This window comes from Pan troglodytes, chromosome 4 (genome assembly GCF_028858775.2).
Source record: "Pan troglodytes isolate AG18354 chromosome 4, NHGRI_mPanTro3-v2.0_pri, whole genome shotgun sequence".
Taxonomy (NCBI): Eukaryota; Metazoa; Chordata; class Mammalia; order Primates; family Hominidae; genus Pan; species Pan troglodytes.
This window is the reverse complement of record NC_072402.2, coordinates 132,120,447-132,141,134: the sequence shown is the minus strand read 5'-3', so window position 1 is coordinate 132,141,134 and position 20,688 is coordinate 132,120,447. Positions and strand designations below refer to the sequence as shown.

Here is a 20,688-nt window from a genome sequence, read left to right as displayed (position 1 = left end):
TTTGCCAAGTAATAGCTTTTATTTTTAAAGACAGGGTATTGCTCTGTCACCCAGGCTGGAGTGCAATGGCATAATCACAGCTCACTGCAGCCTCAACCTCCTAGGCATAAGCTATTCTGCCACCTCAGCCTCCTAAGTAGCTGAGACTACAGGCAAGTGCCACTATGCCCAACTAATTTTTTAAAAAATTTAAAGTAGAGAAAAGTCTTATTATGTTGCCCTGGCTGGTCTCAAAGTCCTGGCCTCAAGTGATCCTCCCGCCTTTGCCTCCCAAAGTGCTGGGACTACAGGTGGGAGCCACCTGGCCCAGCCTATAAGCATTTATCCAATCAATGTTAAACGTTGCATAATGAATAGAAGCTGTAGATATTGCCATACTGTAATCCAATTTTATGGATATGAGAAGAAACTCTTGGGGTTACTAAAATAGCTGTTTTAACTACTAGAGAGACTACACAGGTGGTTCAACAGAATTTACTTGTATATTTTCCATTTTCTATACTATTTGAAGGCATAGGATAGTTTTGTATTAGCTTTCTACAATACTGTGTTTTAAATTTATCCAGTAAACTAAGATGCAGCACAACTTTTATACAACTCAGGAGATTAAAAAAAAAAATCTCCACAAGAAGAAGCAACTCAGCAGGCCCTGGCATTAAAACATTTCCCAGAATAAACAGATATGCATTGCATTAAAGGTAATTTTCAAATATTTAAGTTACACCAAGATTTCCCTCCAATATGTGCCTTTCTCAAACCAATGCAACTAATTCATTGCTAATACTGGGGCATGAATTTTTGGCAAATGTTTATGGTTTTACTTTCTTCATTAATCAAAAAATTTTTTAAAGTGCTACCAAGCAGCAAAACAAGTCGCATCAGTTCTCTGCTCATGGCAGAAGTGCCAACTGTGAAATCGCAAAAGGTACAGTTTTAACAGTAAGTAATGCATGAAGAAACTGTAACAAATGGCCTAAATACAGAGTTGGACAGAATCAAACCAGTTATGTCTAGAATTACTCAATTGAAACTAATAGAGGTACATTCAAAATAAAGTTGGAGATTATAATCGCTATTTAGAATAAAATTTGAAGACTTCCTTGATAAAATATAAGAATGTTCTTTTGAAATTGTAAATGAAACTATCAATAGATGGAGAGCTAGAGACTTATTAACCCCTCCTACACACATAAGGAAATAAGTGACAAAGTCTCTTGCACTGAAGTTATGTATTTTAACAGCTTTACATGTAATATTCATATATAAAAAACTTTAAGTGCTTTTCTCCAATTTAAAAATCTAAAGAATTCAAAAATAAGGCATTCAATATTTGAAAAAAGTACAGATTTACAAAATGTGTATATTCTGTCATGAAAACTCCACACCAACATTATACACTTGGAAAAAAATACAAACAGGATATATTACAAATTTATGCAGCAATAACTTAGTTCACACCATGCAATAAAAAGTACATTAATCAAGATACACAAGCTTTTGTAGGTTCTAAACTGAAGGACTTTTTTCTTTTTTTTCTGCAGAATCCTTAAAACCTGTGGCACTTAAAATTTGTTAGCCTTTCTACTGAGAGGTAAATTATACACAACAATGATGAAAAAGATTAACAGACCAGTTGTCTATTATGAATCATTCCAGCTTTGTTCAACAATGGCCGAAACTCTTTTCTCATATTCTCGTTTGTTTTCCTGATAAAGCTGTGCTGCCTGGCTATTGGCTGGACTGTTAGGATTCGGTTCATCCAGCAGAGACTAGGAGGAAAGAAAAGAAAAAACAGATTTGCATAGTTGTTCTTTATACTAACAGGGGTCAGATATGGAATATATTACAGAAAAGTTATACAAAACAACAAATTACTTCAGAGATTAACATGTCATATAATTTTGGGTCTAAATACTTTTAGAAATGATTTGATAAATACTATGGGGTTTCCTGCTGCTAAGGAACTTAAGCTTCTGAAATAAAGTTCTCAATTGCCTTAAGACCTATAATTTCAGCTGGGTACAGTGGCTTGTGCCTGTAATCCTAACACTTTGGGAGGCCAAGGCAGGAGGATCCCTTGAGCCCAGCAGTTCAAGCCCAGCCTGGGCAACATAGGGAGACCCTGTTTCTATTAAAAAAGAAAAAGAGGTCGGGTGTGGTGGCTCACGCCTGTAATCCCAGCACTGTGGGAGGCCGAGGCGGGCAGATCACCTGAGGTAGGGAGTTCGAGACCAGCCTGACCAACATGGAGAAAACCCCGTAATTTCTAAAAATACAAAATTAGCCGGGTGTGGTGGCGCATGCCCGTAATCCGCTACTCGGAAGGCTGAGGCAGGAGAATTGCTTGAACCCGGGAGGCAGAGGTTGCGGTGAGCTGAGATCGCGCCACTGCACTCCAGCCTGGGCAACAAGGGTGAAATTCTGTCTCAAAAAAAAAAAGAAAAAAGAAAAGAAAAAAATACCTATAATTTCAAAGAAATCAGAAAAGAATATTCTTAAGCATATTGAGACGTTCTCATTAAACCAAGGAAATGAACAGCTTAATTTGGTTAAGATATAATATCAATAATTCTCTCAGTAACCAACATTTTCCAAGGTTAAACTCTATTACTGCAGTTACTTTGCAAATGTCTTGACAGTAAATTTGGGAGATAAGTCTTATTTCCTTTAATCAACAGAACATATACATTTAGCAGGAAGAGAATGAGATAGAAAGGTTGAAAAACAACGCTTGTAAGATGACCAGAACTGGCCTGGTGCAGTAGCTCACGCCTGTAATCCCAACACTTTCGGAGGCTCAGACGGGCGGATCATGAGGTCAGATCGAGACCATCCTGGCTAACACTGTGAAACCCCATCTCTACTAAAAATACAAAAACTTAGCCAGGCGTGGTAGCATGTGCCTATAGTCCCAGCTACTCAGGAGGCTGAGGCAGGATAATCACTTGAACCCGGGAGGCAGAGGTTGCAGTGAGCCAAGATTGTGCCATTGCACTCCAGTCTGGGCAACAGAGCAAGACACTGTCTCAAAAAAAAAAAAACAAAAAACAAAAAACAAAAAACAAAGAAGTGTGAGAGAAAAAACTTTAAAAAGAACATCACAAACCAACATATTATTTCTGCTCCTCTCAAATCCACAAAACCGAAACACCCCTCACTCCACCCCTCCTAAATTTTCATTCAAAGATCTATTCTGAAATATTCTGCCAGACTGCTTCGACAAATGGTTACGTTAGTTTTCCTTTCTTTTTTTTAAATAGAATTTCTTGGATGGGGTAACATACTCAATGCTTATCTGCACTTGGCAGTTTCTTTAGGTTCCTATGGTTTTTCCAAGCCATTTTTTCTTTTCCACAACCCTTGGCTATGCTTCATGGACACAAATTAGGTTTGACCTGTGAGAACATGTAACTTACACAATCAGGAAAGGGACTGCAGACTGGATCCCAAGTAGGCACTACTGAAAGAGAAAAGTTAGCTGAAAAGCATGGATTCTTGTCCAAGCTCTGCCATTGGTTACCTGTGTGCTAAGGAGCTGACTATATCCTACAGAATACTGACAAATACATCCTAACACACACTTACCTGAATTGATGTTAAGATAGAAGATACATCATATGTTGGACTCCATCGATTCTGAAGGATATCTAAACATATGCTACCATCAGCATACACTGCAAAGACAACACTAAAATTAGTTACACATTCACTCTGCCATATCTAACAGTTAAGAGAAATCTTTACCACAAACAGAATGCTTGGCTTAGAAGTTTTAAATATTAGGTAATAACTAAATTCTTCTGTATCACAGGATAACCTGTCTTAAAACTAAGGTCTCTTATTTTGCACCTGCTATGGTTTGAATGTTCCCTCCAAATCTCATGTTGAAATGTAATTGCTGGAGGCTGGGCGCGGTGGCTCACGCCAGTCCTGAACACTTTGGGAGGCCGAGGCAGGCAGGATTGCTTGAGGTCAGGAGTCTGAGACCAGTCGGGCCAACACAGTGAAACCCCATCTCTACTAAAATTATAAAAATTAGCCGGGCGTGGTGGCACATGCCTGTAATCCCAGCTACTTGGAAGGCTGAGGCAGGAGAATCGCTTGAACCCAGGAGGCAGAGGTTGCAGTGAGCTGAGATCACACCACTGCACTCCAGCCTGGATGACAGGGTAAGAACCTGTCTCAAAAAAATAAAAGTAAAAAAGTTAAACAAAAAAAAATTAATTGCCATTGTAACACTGTTGAGAAGTGGGACCTTTAAGAAGTGCTTAGGTCATGAGTGCTTAGGGCAGGAGTGTACTCCAGATAAAAGGATGAGTTTGGCACCTTTTCTTATGTCTTGTGTGCTCACTTGTCATTCTGCCTTCCACCATGGGATGTCACAGCACCAAGGACCTTGCTTAGGTGCCGGCGCCATGCTCTTGGACTGCCCAGTCTCCAGAACCATGAGCCAAACAAACTACTATTATTTACAAATTTAGAAATTATCAGTCCCTGCTATTCTGTTGTAGCAGAAAATGAACTAAGACAGCATGTTATGATCAGGAGGCTTTGAGTTAAATTTCTTCAACACACATCATTTAGCAATCTATTTAAATTCCGTATTTCTAAATATTCTTAAAGCTTTTAAAAAACTGCTTATTTTTGACATAGCAATTACACTCCTAGAAATTAAGGAAATAAACGTGGACATGCACAAAGATTTACTTACAGGATGTTCACTATAATACTACTTATAAGAGTAGAAGGCCAGGCGCAGTGGCTCACACCCATAATCCCAGCACTTTGGGAGGCCGAGGCGGGTGGATCATGAGGTCATGAGTTCGAGACCAGCCTGGCCAGCATGGTGAAACCCCGTCTCTACTAAAAATACAAAAATTAGCCAGGCATGGTAGTGCATGCGTGTAGTCCCAGCTACTCAGGAGGCTGAGGCAGAAGAATTGCTTGAACCCAGGAGGCAGAGGTTGCAGTGAGCTCAGATCACGCCACTGCACTCCAGCCTGGGCGACAGAGCGAGACTCTATCTTAAAAAAAAAAAAAAAAAGTGAAAAACTAAAACTACCTTGTGGTCCATAAAAGAGGGAACTGGCTAAATAAACAACAACTGATACATTCATATAAGCAATAGCAACACAATCACCAGAAATGATACATATCTACTGTTTATAGAGTAAGACATCCACAGACTATTACCTTAAAAATAAGTTTTTAATTATTTATAATTTCCTATTTTGATTAAAAAGTTTTATATAAATTCATTTAAAGTATATGTAGTCAAAAAACATTTCTAAGACCGAATGTCAAAATGTAAGTAGTGGATATTTGTAATAGTAGGGTTATGGATGATCTTATTTTCTTTTCCTTTTTTTTTTTTTTGAGATGGAGTTTCGCTCTTGTTGCCCAGGATGGAGTGCAATGGTGCAATCTCAACTCACTGCAAGCTCCGCCTCCCAGGTTCAAGGGATTCTCCTGCCTCAGCCTCCCACATAGTTGGGATTACAGGTGCCCATCACCACGCCCAGCTAATTTTTGCATTTTTAGTAGAGACGGGGTTTTGCCATATGTTGGCCAGGCTGGTCTCGAACTCCTGACCTCAGGTGATCCACCTGCCTCGGCCTCCCAAAGTGCTGGGATTACAAGCATGAGCCACTGTGCCCGGCCCTTTTTTTTTTCTTTTTTTGAGATGGATTCTCAGTCTGTTGTCCAGGCTGGAGTGCAGTGGTGAGAACTCGGCTCACTGCAACCTCCGCCTCCTGGGTTCAAGCAATACTCCTGCCTCAGCCTCCCGAGTAGCTGGGATCACAGGCATGTACAACCACAACCCAGCTAATTTTTATATTTTTAGTAGAGATGGGGTTTTACCATGTTGGCCAGGCTAGTCTCGAATTCCTAACCTCAGGTGATCTGCCCACCTTGGTCTCCCAAAGTGCTGGGATTACAGGTGTGAGCCACAGTGCCCCCAGCAGATGATCCTCTTTTCTTTTCTTTTTTTTTTTTGAGATGGAGTCTCGCTCTGTCACCCAGGCTGGAGTGCAGTGGCGTGATATCGGCTCACTGCAACCTCCGCCTCCTGGGTTCAAGCAATTCTCCTGCCTCAGCCTCCCAAGTAGGTGGGATTACAGGCACACATCACCATGCTTGGATAATTTTTTATATTTTTAGTAAAGACGGGGTTTCACTATGCTGGCCAGGCTAGTCTCGAAGTCCTGACCTCGTGATCCACCTGCCTCAGCCTCCCAAAGTGCTGGGACTACAGGCGTGGGCCACCGTGCCTCGCCTATCTTATTTTCTTTATCCTTCCTTGTGTTTATGATTTATTTGTGCAATGAGTATACATATTCCTTTCATTAAAAAAAAAAATCAAGTGACTAACAGGTATCGAAAGTCCTGAACATCTGGGAGGGTTCTTCCCTTTTTAGACTGATTCTGTGAAAATACAAGCAATGAACGTTAAGTATTTGCCCAATTGTGAGACTATCTGTAGAAAAAATTTCTAGAAGTGAACTGCTATGTAAAACAAAGAGTAAATGCATTTAAATGTTACAGATACCATTTCATGGAGCAAACCATAACAGAGAGTGGGGAGCAAATCACACTTAAACACTGTGATTCTTCCAGACTCTATCCTAAGTCCTTTTCCTTCTTACCCTTTACACACACACTGGGCAATCCTATTGACTCCTGTGGCCTCAGTTACCATCCATGTGCTCAGTATTCCCAGTCATTGGCCTTAGCCTAGATCTATCTCTCAGCTTCAAAGCCAACTTACTGTCCATCCCACAGAAACATCAAACTTAGCTGCCCAAAGCAAAAATTAGTAACTCTGTAAAACCCATAAAAAGTGTAAAACAATTTTAAAGTTCTGAGTAACTATTTCTGAGAATCCAAAAGTAAATCAGAACTCAAATATCTTATCAACTAATGAACAAAATACAGAATATCCATACAATGGAATATTATTCAACAATAAAAAATGAATCACAGATACTATTATATCACAACATAGATGAGCCTTGAAAACTTTATGCTGGGTGACAGAAGTCAGTCACAAAGGACCACATAGTATAAGATTCCACTTATATGAAATATCCAGAATAGTCAAATCTAGAGGGAAAACACGTTAGGGGTAACACTTACCTAGGACTGAAGTGGGGAGGGTTAAGACAGACAGAGTTGACTGCTAAGATAATAGTTATGGGGCTTTTTGTTGTTTTTAAAGTGGTCATGGTGATGGTTATGATTATGCTAAAAACCATTTGAGCTGTACAATTTAAGTGGGTGAACAGCTTGGTGTGTAAATTATATTTCAATAAATGTTTTTAAAAAAATAAACCAGAAAGTTAAATTATAAAAAAGTACTCAGCAGAAAAAAAGGGAAACCATGCTATAAATATGAAGAGATGTGAAAACCAAATACACTGTGGTTTCTTAAAAATTTGCTTAAGTTGATAACCCTATATTTATATCCCTTACTCATTCTACAGTCTTTCCCACCTTGATTTAAAGACCCCCTTATCATAATTGGTTTGGTTTGACTCAATAACAAGTCTAAGCAAGATAAAGCTACAGTGGAATAAATGGTAAATGACCTGGGAACTTCCCCAAAAAGAGAAACAGAAAATAAAATTAAACCTGTCTTGGACAAAAAAAAAAAAAGCAAAAAAGGCAGCTAGAAGGAAAAAGCAACTTCACAGCAATGAAGCGCCAAAGGTAGTATCTATTACTAGAAAGTCACCTTGATTCCCGACACAAACGAAACACATCTCTCCTCTGGGTAGGGAGCTCTATAATGTATTCTGCAGTACTAGAGACACGACCAAGAGGACCTCTGAAAATGTTCTTCCTGAAAGTGATTTGGCTGATGGGGAACGCCACATTTAAATAAGCAAAGGCTGTGAGACTGAAGAGGAGCTTCAAGAATTTGGAGAAGTCTTTCACATGGTAATTTATAATCCAGAAATATAAATGTAATAGATGTAAACAGCAAGATGTCAAGGAAGACCAAATTTATTACAAAGGAATTAGCCATCGTTTAGTGAAGAATAGTAACAAACTACTCTATGAAGTGAAAATGAGAACAATTCCACTGAAGGAAAAAAATGGAAAATGACATTAAAAGCTTTAAAAACACACAAGCCTCTGACCCAGTAATCCCCACGTTTAAAAAACTTAGTCTAGTTGTTATGCAGCAATTAAAAAAACAAACAAAAAACTCAGTCAAAATAATAATTAGTATCTGAAAAGATTTATTTTGAGGCCGGGCACGGTGGCTCACACCTGTAATCCCAACATTTGGGAGGCCAAGGCAGGCGGATCACCTGAGGTCAGGAGTTCAAGACCAGCCTGGCCAACATGGTGAAACCCCGTCTCTACTAAAAATATAAAAATTAGCTGGATATACAGCTTTGGGAGGCTGAGGCAAGAGAATCACTTGAACCCAGCAGGCAGAGGTTGCAGTGAGCCGAGATCATGCCACTGCACTCCAGCCTGGCCGATAGAGCAAGACTCTGTCTCAAAAAAAAAAAAAAAAAAAAAAAAAATAGCTGGGTATGGTGGCACACATCTGCAGTCCCAGCTACTCAGGAGGCTGAGGCAAGAGAATCACTTGAAACCGGGAGGTAATGGTTGCGATGAGTCGAGATCACACGACTGTACTCCAGCTTGTGTGACACAGCAAGTGTTTTTCTCAACAACAAAAAAATTTTTAAGATTTTTAAGAATGTTCAAAGTGCTATTTAAAATTGTAAACAACTGAAAACTATCAACAATTGGACACTGGTTAAAAATATGATAAATCTATGTAACAGAACATTTTGCCATTAAAAATGATGTATCAGAATATTTATTTATTTTTTTGAGATGGAGTCTTGCTCTGTTGCCAGGCTGGAGTGCAGTGGCGCGATCTTGGCTCACTGAAACCTCCGCCTCCCGGGTTCAAGCAATTCTCCTGCCTCAGCCTCCCGAGTAGCTGGGACCACAGGCATGCGCCACCATGCCCAGCTAATTTTTGTATTTTTGGTAGAGATGAGGTTTCACCACGTTGACCAGGATGGTCTTGATCTCTTGACCTCATGATCCACCTGCCTTGGCCTCCCAAAGTGTTAGGATTACAGGCGTGAGCCACTGCGCTCAGCCCAGAATATTTAATAAGGAAAATGTTCACAGTATATTAAAAAAACAAAAACAAACCAACCAAAAAAAACACCTCATTTTATATATAACATCCCAATTTTTTTTTTTTTGAGATAGGGTCTTGCTTTGTCACCCAGGATGGAGAGCGGTGGCACAATCATGGCTTGCTACAGCCTCAACCTCCCAGGCTCCAGCAATTCTCCCACCTCGGCCTCCCTAGTAGCTGGGAATACAGGTACGCACCACTGTGCCCAGCTAATTTTTGTATTTTTTGTAGAGACAAGGTTTCACCATGTTGCCTAAGCTGGTCTTGAACTCCTGGGCTCAAGCAATCCACCCTCCTCAGCCTTCCAAAGTGCTGGAATTAATAGGCATGAACCACTGTGTGTGGCCATTGACTCCAACTTTGTATATGCAGAATTGTACTTTTGAGATAGGATCTTGCTCTGTTGCCCAGGCTAGAGTGCAGTGGCACAGTCATGGCTCACTGCAGCCTTGACCTCCTGGGCTCAAGTGATCCTCTCACCTCAGCCTCCATAAGTAGCTGAGACTACAGGTGTGCGCCACCATGCCTTGATATTTTTTTTTTTGTTTTTTATAGGGATGGGACCTCGCTATGTTGCCCAGGCTGGTCTCTGACTCCTGGTCTCAAGCAACCTTCCCACCTTGGCCTCCCAAGGTGCTGGGATTATAGGTATGAACCACCACGCCTGGCCAAAATTGTATTTTTGAAAAGCTTAATTTTAGCCAACAGATTTTTCTTATTTTTCACAATTCCACAAATAAATAGATAATACTTTTATCTATTTATTTTAGTAGAGACAGGATCTTACTATGTTACCTAGGCTGGCCTCAAGCCACCCTCCTGCCTTAGCCTCTGGAGTAGCTGGGACTACAGGTGTGCACCACTGTGCCTGGCTTACATATTACCTTTGTTTTTTTGGAGACAGAGTCTTGGTTTGTCACCCAGGCTGAAGTGCAGTGTTGTGATCTCAGCTCACTGCAACCTCCGTCTCCCAGGTTCAAGTGATTCTCCTGTCTCAGCCTCCTGAGTAGCTGAGATTACAGGTGCCCACCATCATGCCTGACTAATTTTTGTATTTTTAGTAGTGATGGGGTTTCACCATGTTGGCCGGGCTGGTCTCAAACTCCTGACCTCAGGTGATCCGCCCACCTTGGCCTCCTAAAGTGCTGAGATTATAGGTATGAGCCACCATGCCCGACCATGTATTACTTTTAATTCAGGAGTTATTAAAACAACTTGACCTCAAATTTGGAAGCTTTGTAAGAGTCTAGCTACAGAAACACAGCTAAAGGCTGGAAAAGATGACCCATTCCTGTAATCACAGTGCTTTGGGAGGTCAAAGTGGGAGGACTGCTTGAGGCTAGGAGTTCAAGGACCAGCCTGGGCAACACACAGAGACTTTGTGTCTACAAAAAAGAAAAAGAAAACAAACAAAAAAATTAGCTGGGCATGGTGGTCCACACCTGTCGTCCCAGCTACTTAGGAGTCTGAGGCAGGAGGATTACTTGAACCCAGGAGTTTGAGGTAAGTGAACTGTGACTGTACCACTGCACTCCAGCAGGGGTGACAGAGTATAACTTTGTCTCTGAAGAAATAAGAAACAAACCAAAAATCCACAACAAACCCAGCACTTTGGGAGGCCGACGTGGGCAGATCACAAGGTCAGGAGATCGAGACCATCCTGGCTAACATGGTGAAACCCCGTCTCTACTAAAAATATAAAAAATTAGCCAGGCGTGGTGGTGGACGCCTGTAGTCCCAGCTACTCACGAGGCTGAGGCAGGAGAATGGCGTGAACCCGGGAGGCAGAGCTTGCAGTGAGCTGAAATCACGCCACTGCACTCCAGCCTGGGCGACAGAGCCAGACTCTGTCTCAAAAAAAAAAAAAAAAAAAAAAATTCCACAACAAAATACATGGCTCACATGGACATGGAAGCAACACCTACAAGTGAGCCCTAACAGTAAAAAGTAAGGTGAAAGAGCTAAAAGGAGGGAAACAACTCTTTTCCCCACTATCATCTGCAAAATCTATAAAATGCTACTTACCATTTGGATGAAACATTTTGGATAAAAACCTAACAGTTGGTGGTTTATTTGGATATTCTTCAGAAAATTCTATTACTAGTTTAAAAGTACCTAGAGAGAAAACAAAATAATTATAGTAAAGACAAGCATGACTTTTTAATCTCTTCATCAGTTCTCAACTGCATACTGGTTTTTGTACAACCACATAAAAGTTAGTATGTCAACGTTGGTTCGGCACACAAAACATCCTAAATATACTCTATTTATGTTAGAATGGTAACACGCAGCATTGGCAAGCGGTTGGGGAACAAGCACATTCATGTTGCTATTGGTGGGAGTGTTAACTGTCATATTTTTGGAAGGCAACTAGGCCCTAGCTACCAAGATTTAAAATGCATATTTGAAGAACTACAAATAGTTTATTATAGCTTAGAATGGGAGTTGGTTAAAGGATTTTGAGAGGGGCTGACTACCACATGGCAAAGGACCCTCCCAGGAGGTGGAGGTTGCAGTGAGCCCAGATCATGCCGCTATGCTCTGGCATGGGTGACAAAGCAAGACTCCGTCTCACACACACAAAAAAACTTTAACTCAGAAAATCTTCATTAAAAATAACTGTAGCTAGGTGGGGTGGCTCACGCCTGTAATTCCAGCACTTTGGGAGGCTAAGGTGGGCGGATCACCTGAGGTCAGGAGTTGAGACTAGCCTGGCCAACATGGTCAAACTCCACCTCTACTAAAAGTACAAAAATGAGCTGGGTATGGGGGTGCCTGTAATCTCAGCTACTCAGGAGGGTGAGGCAAGAGAATCGCTTGAACCTGGGAGGCGGAGGTTGCTGTGAGCAGAGATCGCGCCATTGCACTCTAGTCTGGGTGACAAGAGCGAGACTCTGTCTCCAAAAAAAAAAGGTAGGTTAAACTGCAAACCCATTACACAGAATATAAATTAAAATTATATTTCTCCCCAAGTTGGTGATAAGTGTAAGCAATGTTTTACATATTTGCAACTGTCTCTTTAATGACTGGCTTAACAGAAGATAGCTGGATTCTCTTATCTGCTTCTGCACTCCATCTATTACAATATCCTGTTTAGTTTAAGTACATGAAGAAAATCTGGCCTCACACAAATATGTACTTGAAAAAAGGAGTACTTTCTTTCTTTCTTCCTTTTTTTTTTTTTTTTTTTTGAGACAGAGTCACACTGTTGCCCAGGCTGGAGTGCAATGGCACCATCTCAGCTTACTGCAGCCTCTGTCTCCTGGGTTCAAGCAATTCTCCTGCCTCAGCCTCTGGGGTAGCTGAGATTACAGGCACGTGCCATCCCGCCTGGCTCATTTTTGTATTTTTAGTAGAGACGACGTTTCACCATGTTGGCCAGGCTGGTCTTGAACTCCTGACCTCAGGTGATCTGCCCACCTTGGCCTCCCAAAGTGCTGGGTTTACAGGCATGAGCCACTGCGCCCAGCAAAAAAAAGTAGTATTTGAATAGCTTTTTCAGGTGACTGTAGCTATTCTGTTTTGATATTATACCAAAGAAGAAATGGTAGTTCTTTTAAAGGTTTGCTGCAATATAGAATCTGAAATTATTAGTCAACTTTTTGTACTCAGTTACATTAAAATCTGTTCACTTCACATATGTGTTTTACCCATTCATGGTTTTGTATTATTATTCATGGGACATCTGCAAAATATTGGGTGACTCGAGTTTACAGATCCTCCAAATGTTGCCATATTCCATTATATACTATCAAAAAAATCACAACAGGTAACACTACCCACTAATCTCATCAAAAAGTAAGTATCAGGAAGCTGTTATTTTATCAACAGCAACAAATATCTTCAGTTGCTATCCTTAACCTAACAACCCACTTAGATCCCCCCACTTTTTTTTTTTTTTTTGAGATGGAGTCTTGCTCTGTTGTCCAGGCTAGGGTGCAATGGTGCGATCTTGGCGCACTGCAACCTCTGCCTCCCAGGTTCAAGCAATTCTCCTGCCTCAGTCTCCCGAGTAGCTGGGATTACAGGTGCCCGCCACCACACCGAGCTTATTACATTACTTCTGAGAATATGTCTGCCATATATTCAAACCTGAATAACCACAGCTTGTCTGTATTTTCAAGTAAAAAATGTTCCATGAAAAAAAGTCATTCAAATTGCAACTCAAACAACTGTAGAAGTGCTTTTCTTCCAGACAACTATCATACTATGACATGCAGAAGTGCTTTGTTCATACATTCTACTTCATATCATACAGAATATTAAAAAGACAGATACTCGGCTGGGCGTGGCTCATGCCTCAGCACTTTGGGTGGCCAAGGTGGGCAGATCACCTGAGGTCAGGAGTTTAAGGCCCCAGCCTGGCCAACATGGTGACACCCCATCTCTACTAAAAATACAAAAATTAGCCGGGCATGGTAGCACACGTCTGTAATCCCAGCTACTTGGAAGGCTAAGGCACGAGAATCACTTGAACCTCGGAGGCGGAGGCTTCAGTGAGCCAAGATTGCGCCTCTGCACTCCAGCCTGGGTGAGAGAGTGAGACAAAAAACAAAAAACAAACAAACAAAAAACACATAGATACTCAAGGGTCCAGAGCTTCCTAATGCTAATAAAAATGTCTTTAAATTAAGAAATTAAGAAAAATTGGTAATTTTTTTAAAGACAGGGTCTTACTCTGTCACCCAGGCTGGAGCGCAGTGGCTCCATCAGGGCTCACTGCAGCCTTGACCTCTTGGGCTCAGGTAATCCTCCCAAGTAGCTGGGACTAAAGGCATGTACCACCATGCCTGGCTAATTTTTTGTAGAGAAGGGCTCCCCCAGGCTGGTCTCAAACTCCTGGGCTCAAGTGATCCATGATCCACCTGCCTAAGCCTCCCAAAGTGCTGGCTATACAGGTGTGAGCTACTGCCCCTGGCCAACTGGCATCTTTTAAAATGCAAAGAATATAATCACTATTAGTATGGTTTGGTGCCACTGTCTAATGCCTTGATTTGTTCTAAGATATGAAACTAGGTGTAGTCATAGCCACCATTGGTTTTGTACCATCAATGCAAAGGTCAACAGTCTTAGTATGATGAGATTTGATCGTATGGGTCCCCCGAGAGGGTCTCCAAGACCCCAAGGGGTTTATGGATCACACACTTGAGAACCCTTGATGTAGAGAAAAAAGGTAACGTCCTTAAGTACCTCCTTCAACTCCTTACCCCCCCCACAGATAATCACTGGTAACAGTTTGATATATAACCCTTTAACATAGACACACATGCATATATGTATTTGCTAAAAATGTGATGCTACGACAAACATTATCGTGCAGTTTTTTTGTCCTCTTAAGACAGTATGTCCAAATCTACCTTATTCTTTAACAGGTACATATTCCAGAATCCAGATACATCATAATTTGCTTAACCATTTCTCCTACTGGACATTCAGGTTACGTCCTTACAAACTGCTGCAGTCAGTATTCTCGGATAAATATTTTTGATGGATTAATTCTGAAGTCATTTTGTTAATGATAACAAAGATGTTTAATAATTTCTTAAAATCCAACACTACAATTGGGAACAGTCTAAGTTCCTGGTTAAAATCAGTTTGATAAGTTCAATTATAAATTCGGTATTAGAACTAGTTTCCCATTTTCCTAGCCCCTGATGAAAATACCCAACTTGAGATGCCAAAGATTATGCAAAATGATAACTACTTATGGGTGTTAAATGCTAGTGGTACTTGAAACTACTGGCAGCTATGTATGTTTATGAAAAATTTCAGCTCAACACCCTGTCAAATATCAAAGATAACAAAGTAAAAAAGCATGATTTACTCTTCTGGTGTTCACCTCAGAGATATCTTTAAGGCCACCTAAATTTAAACTATTCTCAACATAAACACTGCCATCCAGGCTTACAGTTATACAGGAAAATATTAAAGTAACCTTTAATATTGGTTACCAATGGAGGTGACCAAGCTGCTGTGGGAAGAAGTCCCTTATGAAGTATAAATTTTCCATAGCTTTACTTTTAACTTGGCCTATTAACCATAGAAAATTGCTTCAAGTAGATATGCTGGTGTTACAATTTTCTACTAAAAAGTAACCTCATAACACTATAGAAAACATAATGAGTATGACTTACCATCTTCAAAAGGTGTCCCTTCTGGTCTGAAAACAAGAAGATTTCTGATTAAAAGAAGTTTCTCATTCTGCTTTTTCTTGATTTTCAAGAATGGAAAGGATAAACTCCAACAGAAAAAGAGGGACTCATTCTGATGATTTGTGGAGTTTTAAGATAGAGTTTAGTAACACCTTAGCCCTGGATTTTCATAGACCCAGGCATAAAGTATTAACTTTCATTCTAAGCTTTCTTTTTAGGGTGGTTTTACCAAACCAAACAAAAAAACTTGCCCATAATTTTAGCACAAAAAAACTTTCATTAATACTGACCGGTCATTTTGTACATATGTATGCGTGTGTGTGTGTGTGTATATATATATATATATATATATATATATTTTTTTTTTTTTTTTTTTTTTGAGACGGAGTTTTGCTCTTGTCCCCCAGGCTGGAGTGCAATGGCATGATCTCGGCTCACTGCAACCTCCTTCTCCTGGATTCAAGTGATTCTCCTACCTCAACCTCCCGAGTAGGTGGGATTACAGATGCCCGGCTAATTTTTGTATTTTTAGTAGAAACGAGGTTTCACCATATTGGCCAGGCTGGTTTCGAACTCCTGACCTCAGGTGATCCACTCATCGCAGCCTCCCAAAGTGCTGGGATTAGAGGCGTGAGCCACCGCACCTGGCCCATATGTATATTCTTAAGAAGAAAAGACAACTTTTCATTTTACAGCAATATGATATAAAGCAATACTCTAGTTATGATGCTAAACCCAAGTGTCCTGCTTTCCAATGGAGCCATAACTCTTGTTCAAATAGGCTAAGCATAGTTGTCACCAAAAAGCCAGATTTGTTTGCTCAGATCCTTGTCCCCACATCCCAATTTCATCTTTCCTAAGCAGCAGCATAAAGTTTAATTATTACTTGCAAGGCATATTCAGGATCTCAAAGCAGCAGGATAATATCCTGAAGGTGCCATGTATTCAACTCAGATTCAGAAGTACTTTATGAGGATGAACTTCACTCATTTTCCACTAGTCTTTAAATGTAGACTCTTGTAGCTGATTCTGTAGTGTCAGAATTCTGTTTATCAACATACTCCTTTTACTTTTTAATGCAAAACTCTAGTTTCAAAGGAATGAAAGAAAAAATAGATCAAGTCTAGAAAAACCAAAGAAAAAGCATAAGGAAATTTTAAATTAAAAAGCATATACGCAATATACATAGTAGGTAAAATTTACAACTGCTTCTCAAATGGCTGCATTCTGTTATTTCACACTGGGCTGTGAATCATTTTCGCTTAAATTCTTGCCACAGTGGAAGTTCTTAATATTTTTGGTTCCAAACCTTTTAACAGCTCCAACAGAATGAGAGCATTTGCGTGATATGTTTTATATAAAGTAACTTATTGTTTCTCCTTTATTATTCCATTCCATTTAGTTTTGAATAGTATTTTAAAAGTAAAACCCCAAGAGATTATAAAACCATATGTAATAACATCAAAGAGCAAATAAACTTTATATAACTGCTGAAACTTTTTCCTTTTTTTTTTTTTTTGATACAGGCTCTTGGCTCTGCTGGCTGCCCATGTTGGAGGGCAGTGGCACAATCATGGCACACTGCAGCCTCAAACTTCTGGGCTCAAGTGATCCTCCTGCCTCAGCCTTCCAAGTAGCTGGGACCACAGGTATGCACCACCATGCTCAGCTAGTTTTATACTTTTTGTAGAGACAAGGGCTCACTATGTTGCCCAGACTGGGCCAAAACTTTTTTTGGTGGGGAGGGGACAGAGTCTCACTGTCTCACTATATCGCCCAGGCTGGTGAACTCCTGGGCTCCAGCGATCCTCCCAGGTGTTGAGCTACTACTGTGCTGGGCCAAAACTCTAATTGAAATATTTTTTTTTTCTAATTTATCTTGCAGTTTTAGTCCTTAAGATCTCTCATTCCACCTCAGTTTCTTTTCCTAGACAGTTGTTATATGTTTACTTTTCTTAAAGATTCAGCACACACCTATTATTTGTTAAACCTTTCAACTCACCCAAATATAACTGCATTCCACTGCATGATGTTGTTTTCAGATGGTGCGCCACTGACACCCACAGGTGGGTCCTCTTGTAACCTGGAAATCCAGCGTGGTAATTTAAAAAGTTGAACATTAAGGCCACTAAGGAGGCCACGTAAACACCTGCAGACACTATACCATCTATTTTGAGACACAGACTAACTCCATTTCCTTGTTATTGTGAACTAAAATGAACCATATGATTTAAATATATTAACCAGGTATATATACTTATTAAATACCTCTCCAAATTATCTAAAAATTGAAAGGGCTTGAGAATCATCCCTCTTTCAATATTATCAAGATTATCTCTTCAAGAATTGATGTATAGGAACACTTTTACACTGTTGGTGGGACTGTAAACTAGTTCAACCATTGTGGAAGACAGTATGGCGATTCCTCAGGGATCTAGAACTAGAAATACCATTTGACCCAGCCATCCCATTACTGGGTATATACCCAAAGGAATATAAATCATGCTGCTATAAAGACACATGCACACGTATGTTTATTGCGGCACTACTCACAATAGCAAAGACTTGGAACCAACCCAAATGTCCAACAATGATAGACTAGCCTAAGAAAATGTGGCACATATACACCATGGAATACTATGCAGCCATAAAAAAGGATGAGTTCATGTCCTTTGTAGGGACATGGATGAAGCTGGAAACCATCATTCTCAGCAAACTACCGCAAGGACAAAAAACCAAACACCACGTGTTCTCACTCATAGGTGGGAATTGAACAATGAGAACACTTGGACACAGGAAAGGGAACATCACACACAGGGGCCTGTTGTGGGGCGGGAGGAGAAAGGAGGGATACCATTAGGAGATATACCTAATGCAAATGACGAGTTAATGGGTGCAGCACACCAACATGGCACATGTGTATACACATGTAACAAACCTGCACGTTGTGCACATGTACCCTAGAACTTAAAAGTATAATTAAAATATATTTTTAAAAAAAGAATTGATGTATATACTGTCCTCTTATACCAAAAAAAGTTTAAAACCTCAAAAGCAAGTAATATTTTTACAGAACCATTGATTTTGCTGCTCTAAACATGCAAAGACTGTGTATCCTAACCAGGCTACTTCTGCAAAATGGCTACAAGAAAAAAAAAAAAAGCAAACCTCAGTGTAAACACGAAATGACTGAAAACACATTAAATTTAACTAGGAAACTAGTATTAGGCAGCAGATTTACTCTAGTCCTTTTGCTTCAAACAGCAATGGCTTTAAAAAGTAATTAGTAGGTTTTCTGCCAGTCCCTATTTTAAAGGCTCTGCACTAACACCAAATCCACCTCTCAGATCAGGAGACTCAACACAAGGCTTTCCAACATTCGTCATAGTCAAATTCTTGTAACCTGCAGATCTCTGGAAACTACAAAAGGTGCCATGCATTCAACTCAGAATTAAGCAGAGCATTACAGTAAGGAGCCAGGGCGACAATGACATGAACTAGTTTACTATCTGAATTTTAGTCATGAGTGCTAATCAAATACACTGATTTCAAGCTTTAGAAAGATGACTTTTGCACCAAAAAGGGCATCTCCTTTCAGAGACTGTAACCTCAATTAAAAATGCTACATTATATACACACACAAATACATATGCAGTTGTTTTTCATGGGGCATCATAATTTGCAACTAGTCCACATTAAAAAAATGGTTTTTAGTCAATCTCAAGCAAATTAGGTCACCACGAACAGAAGCCTTAGAAGAACTGCACTGCTTGACGCCTACCTTTAAATGGCTAAGAGAAGCTACGAATGAATTAAATAAGTTGGCCAAATCCAAGTGCCTCACATAGGCTTTATAATAGCTGAGAGGTGACTTCCTGAGCGACAAATTTAAGTTTTTATGCTAGATATTTTGTTCAATTAGGGCAGGTGTCCCCAGAAAAAATGTTAAGAAAAATGTGCAGAGTATCAAAATGATGTTTTCTCACTTATTTTTTTCTATGTCTCTAAGTATCCAATAAAAGGTAAACAACGGAATAATCATTTTCTATCTCACAACCCCAATACCTCCTAACAAAACCCTATTTTATTTACCAAAGGAGGCCCAGGGAGTATCAGATTAGCGCCAGTCTAAGGGAAGGCATTTTTCCAGACTCGGGAGGCTATAGATAGGGCTTTCTTCACCAGCCAGAGCTGAGTTCCAGAAAGCACTGGCAGCCGGGGTGGCCAGCTCTAAGGTCCCAGCTCTCTAAGTCAGTTCCCAAGGTCCTTTCAGGCGGGCGGGGACAGAGTCGGGTTTCGGGGGATGGGTTAACCTCCGGGCCTCACGCACTGGACCCCACCCTCAGGGCACAAATGGAAAGGATTGGCAGGAGTCGGGAGAGGGGTTCGCCCCAACACGGCTCCTCGGAGAAGACGGCGGGGCCGTGAAACAAAGCTGACTGGTGCTGCCGGAGAGGAACAAGCTCCCGCAGGAGCTCACTTTGAGGGGACAAGAAGGGGGCGCCGCAGGGTGCAGGGGCGGGCGGATAATGTCTGATCGCCTGGGCGAGACGCCGGGCAGCTGGCCGAAATGGGCAGCAGGGAACCCTAGACCAGTCGATCGACACCGTTTTACTTTTTGGGGGGAGGGGAAGCAGTATCAAAATTTCTTCGGGCGCCAGAACGAGCGGCAAAGCTTATGGGAGTAGGGGCCGAGGCTAGGACCCGGCTTCCGCCAGTCCCGCTGGGCCCACAGCCGGCCCTCTGAGGGTCACAAGGAGAAGGTGTCTGGGATCCACGCCCTGCAGCCCCGCAGCTTTGAGGGGCCGTCATCTAGGCGAAGGTGAAGGCCCTTACCGCTTGAAATCCCGCATGAGCCTCCTCCGGGCCGGGGTCGACATGCTCCGCAGCTGCCCCGCGGTCAGTCTGAAAAAAAAGAGTCCCGCGCAGCCCCCCCACCCCCCGGCGCGGCGGCCGAATCACTGTGGATCGCCGCCGCCGCCGCCGCCGCCGAGACTGACAAACAACCCTGCAATGACGTCTCCCTCCGCCGCCTCCGGATCCCTCCGCCCTCCGCCGCTACCACAGTGTGAGTGCTGGGGGAGGAGGGGGCGGGACGCGGGAGCGCGCCTTCCCCGAGCCCTTCAGCGGGGCGCGGTTCCCCCTGGGCTTCCTGAAGTAATCGACAAATTTGTGTTCTCTGTGTTCAGACTAGAGGTTGTGGATTCAGAGACCACGAAACAGAAACACTATCCCGTCTCCCTCCCCGTCACTAGTTTAGGCTCGGCGGGGTGGAGAAAGAGGGACGCATCCGGGCCAGAGATTTCAGGGAAAGGAGGTGGGATGATGTAAGATCACGTGACTGCCCGCGGCCTTGTC

At 41.4% G+C, this 20,688-nt stretch overlaps 1 protein-coding gene across 2 annotated transcripts; it reads right to left on the bottom strand.

Moving 5' to 3' along the window:
• Positions 1–458: 458 nt before the first annotated feature.
• UBE2B (ubiquitin conjugating enzyme E2 B) lies at positions 459–20,673 on the bottom strand. 2 transcript variants are annotated; one of them, XM_517935.6, is made up of 6 exons: positions 20,167–20,673; positions 17,333–17,413; positions 15,313–15,338; positions 11,204–11,293; positions 3,586–3,674; positions 459–1,769 (listed from the first exon to the last, which is right to left on the bottom strand). In XM_517935.6, exons 1-6 carry the CDS (start codon positions 20,208–20,210, stop codon positions 1,641–1,643), a joined length of 459 nt encoding a protein of 152 aa, XP_517935.2. In that variant the 5' UTR covers positions 20,211–20,673; the 3' UTR covers positions 459–1,640. The 2 variants fall into 2 exon arrangements, with proteins under 2 accessions (XP_517935.2, XP_016809333.1); XM_016953844.4 differs by lacking the exon at positions 11,204–11,293 and having other exon boundaries at positions 20,167–20,654.
• Positions 20,674–20,688: the final 15 nt, after the last annotated feature.

Bases quoted from the DNA above. Each gene is read 5' to 3' on its own strand.
- UBE2B (XM_517935.6), bottom strand. From the start codon at position 20,210: ATGTCGACCCCGGCCCGGAGGAGGCTCATGCGGGATTTCAAGCG. The intron at 3,675-11,203 runs GTAAGTAGCATT...TTGTCTTTGCAG, and splicing joins CAAAATGTTTCATCCAAATG to TGTATGCTGATGGTAGCATA. The intron at 1,770-3,585 runs GTAAGTGTGTGT...CTTTCCTCCTAG, and splicing joins CTATCTTAACATCAATTCAG to TCTCTGCTGGATGAACCGAA.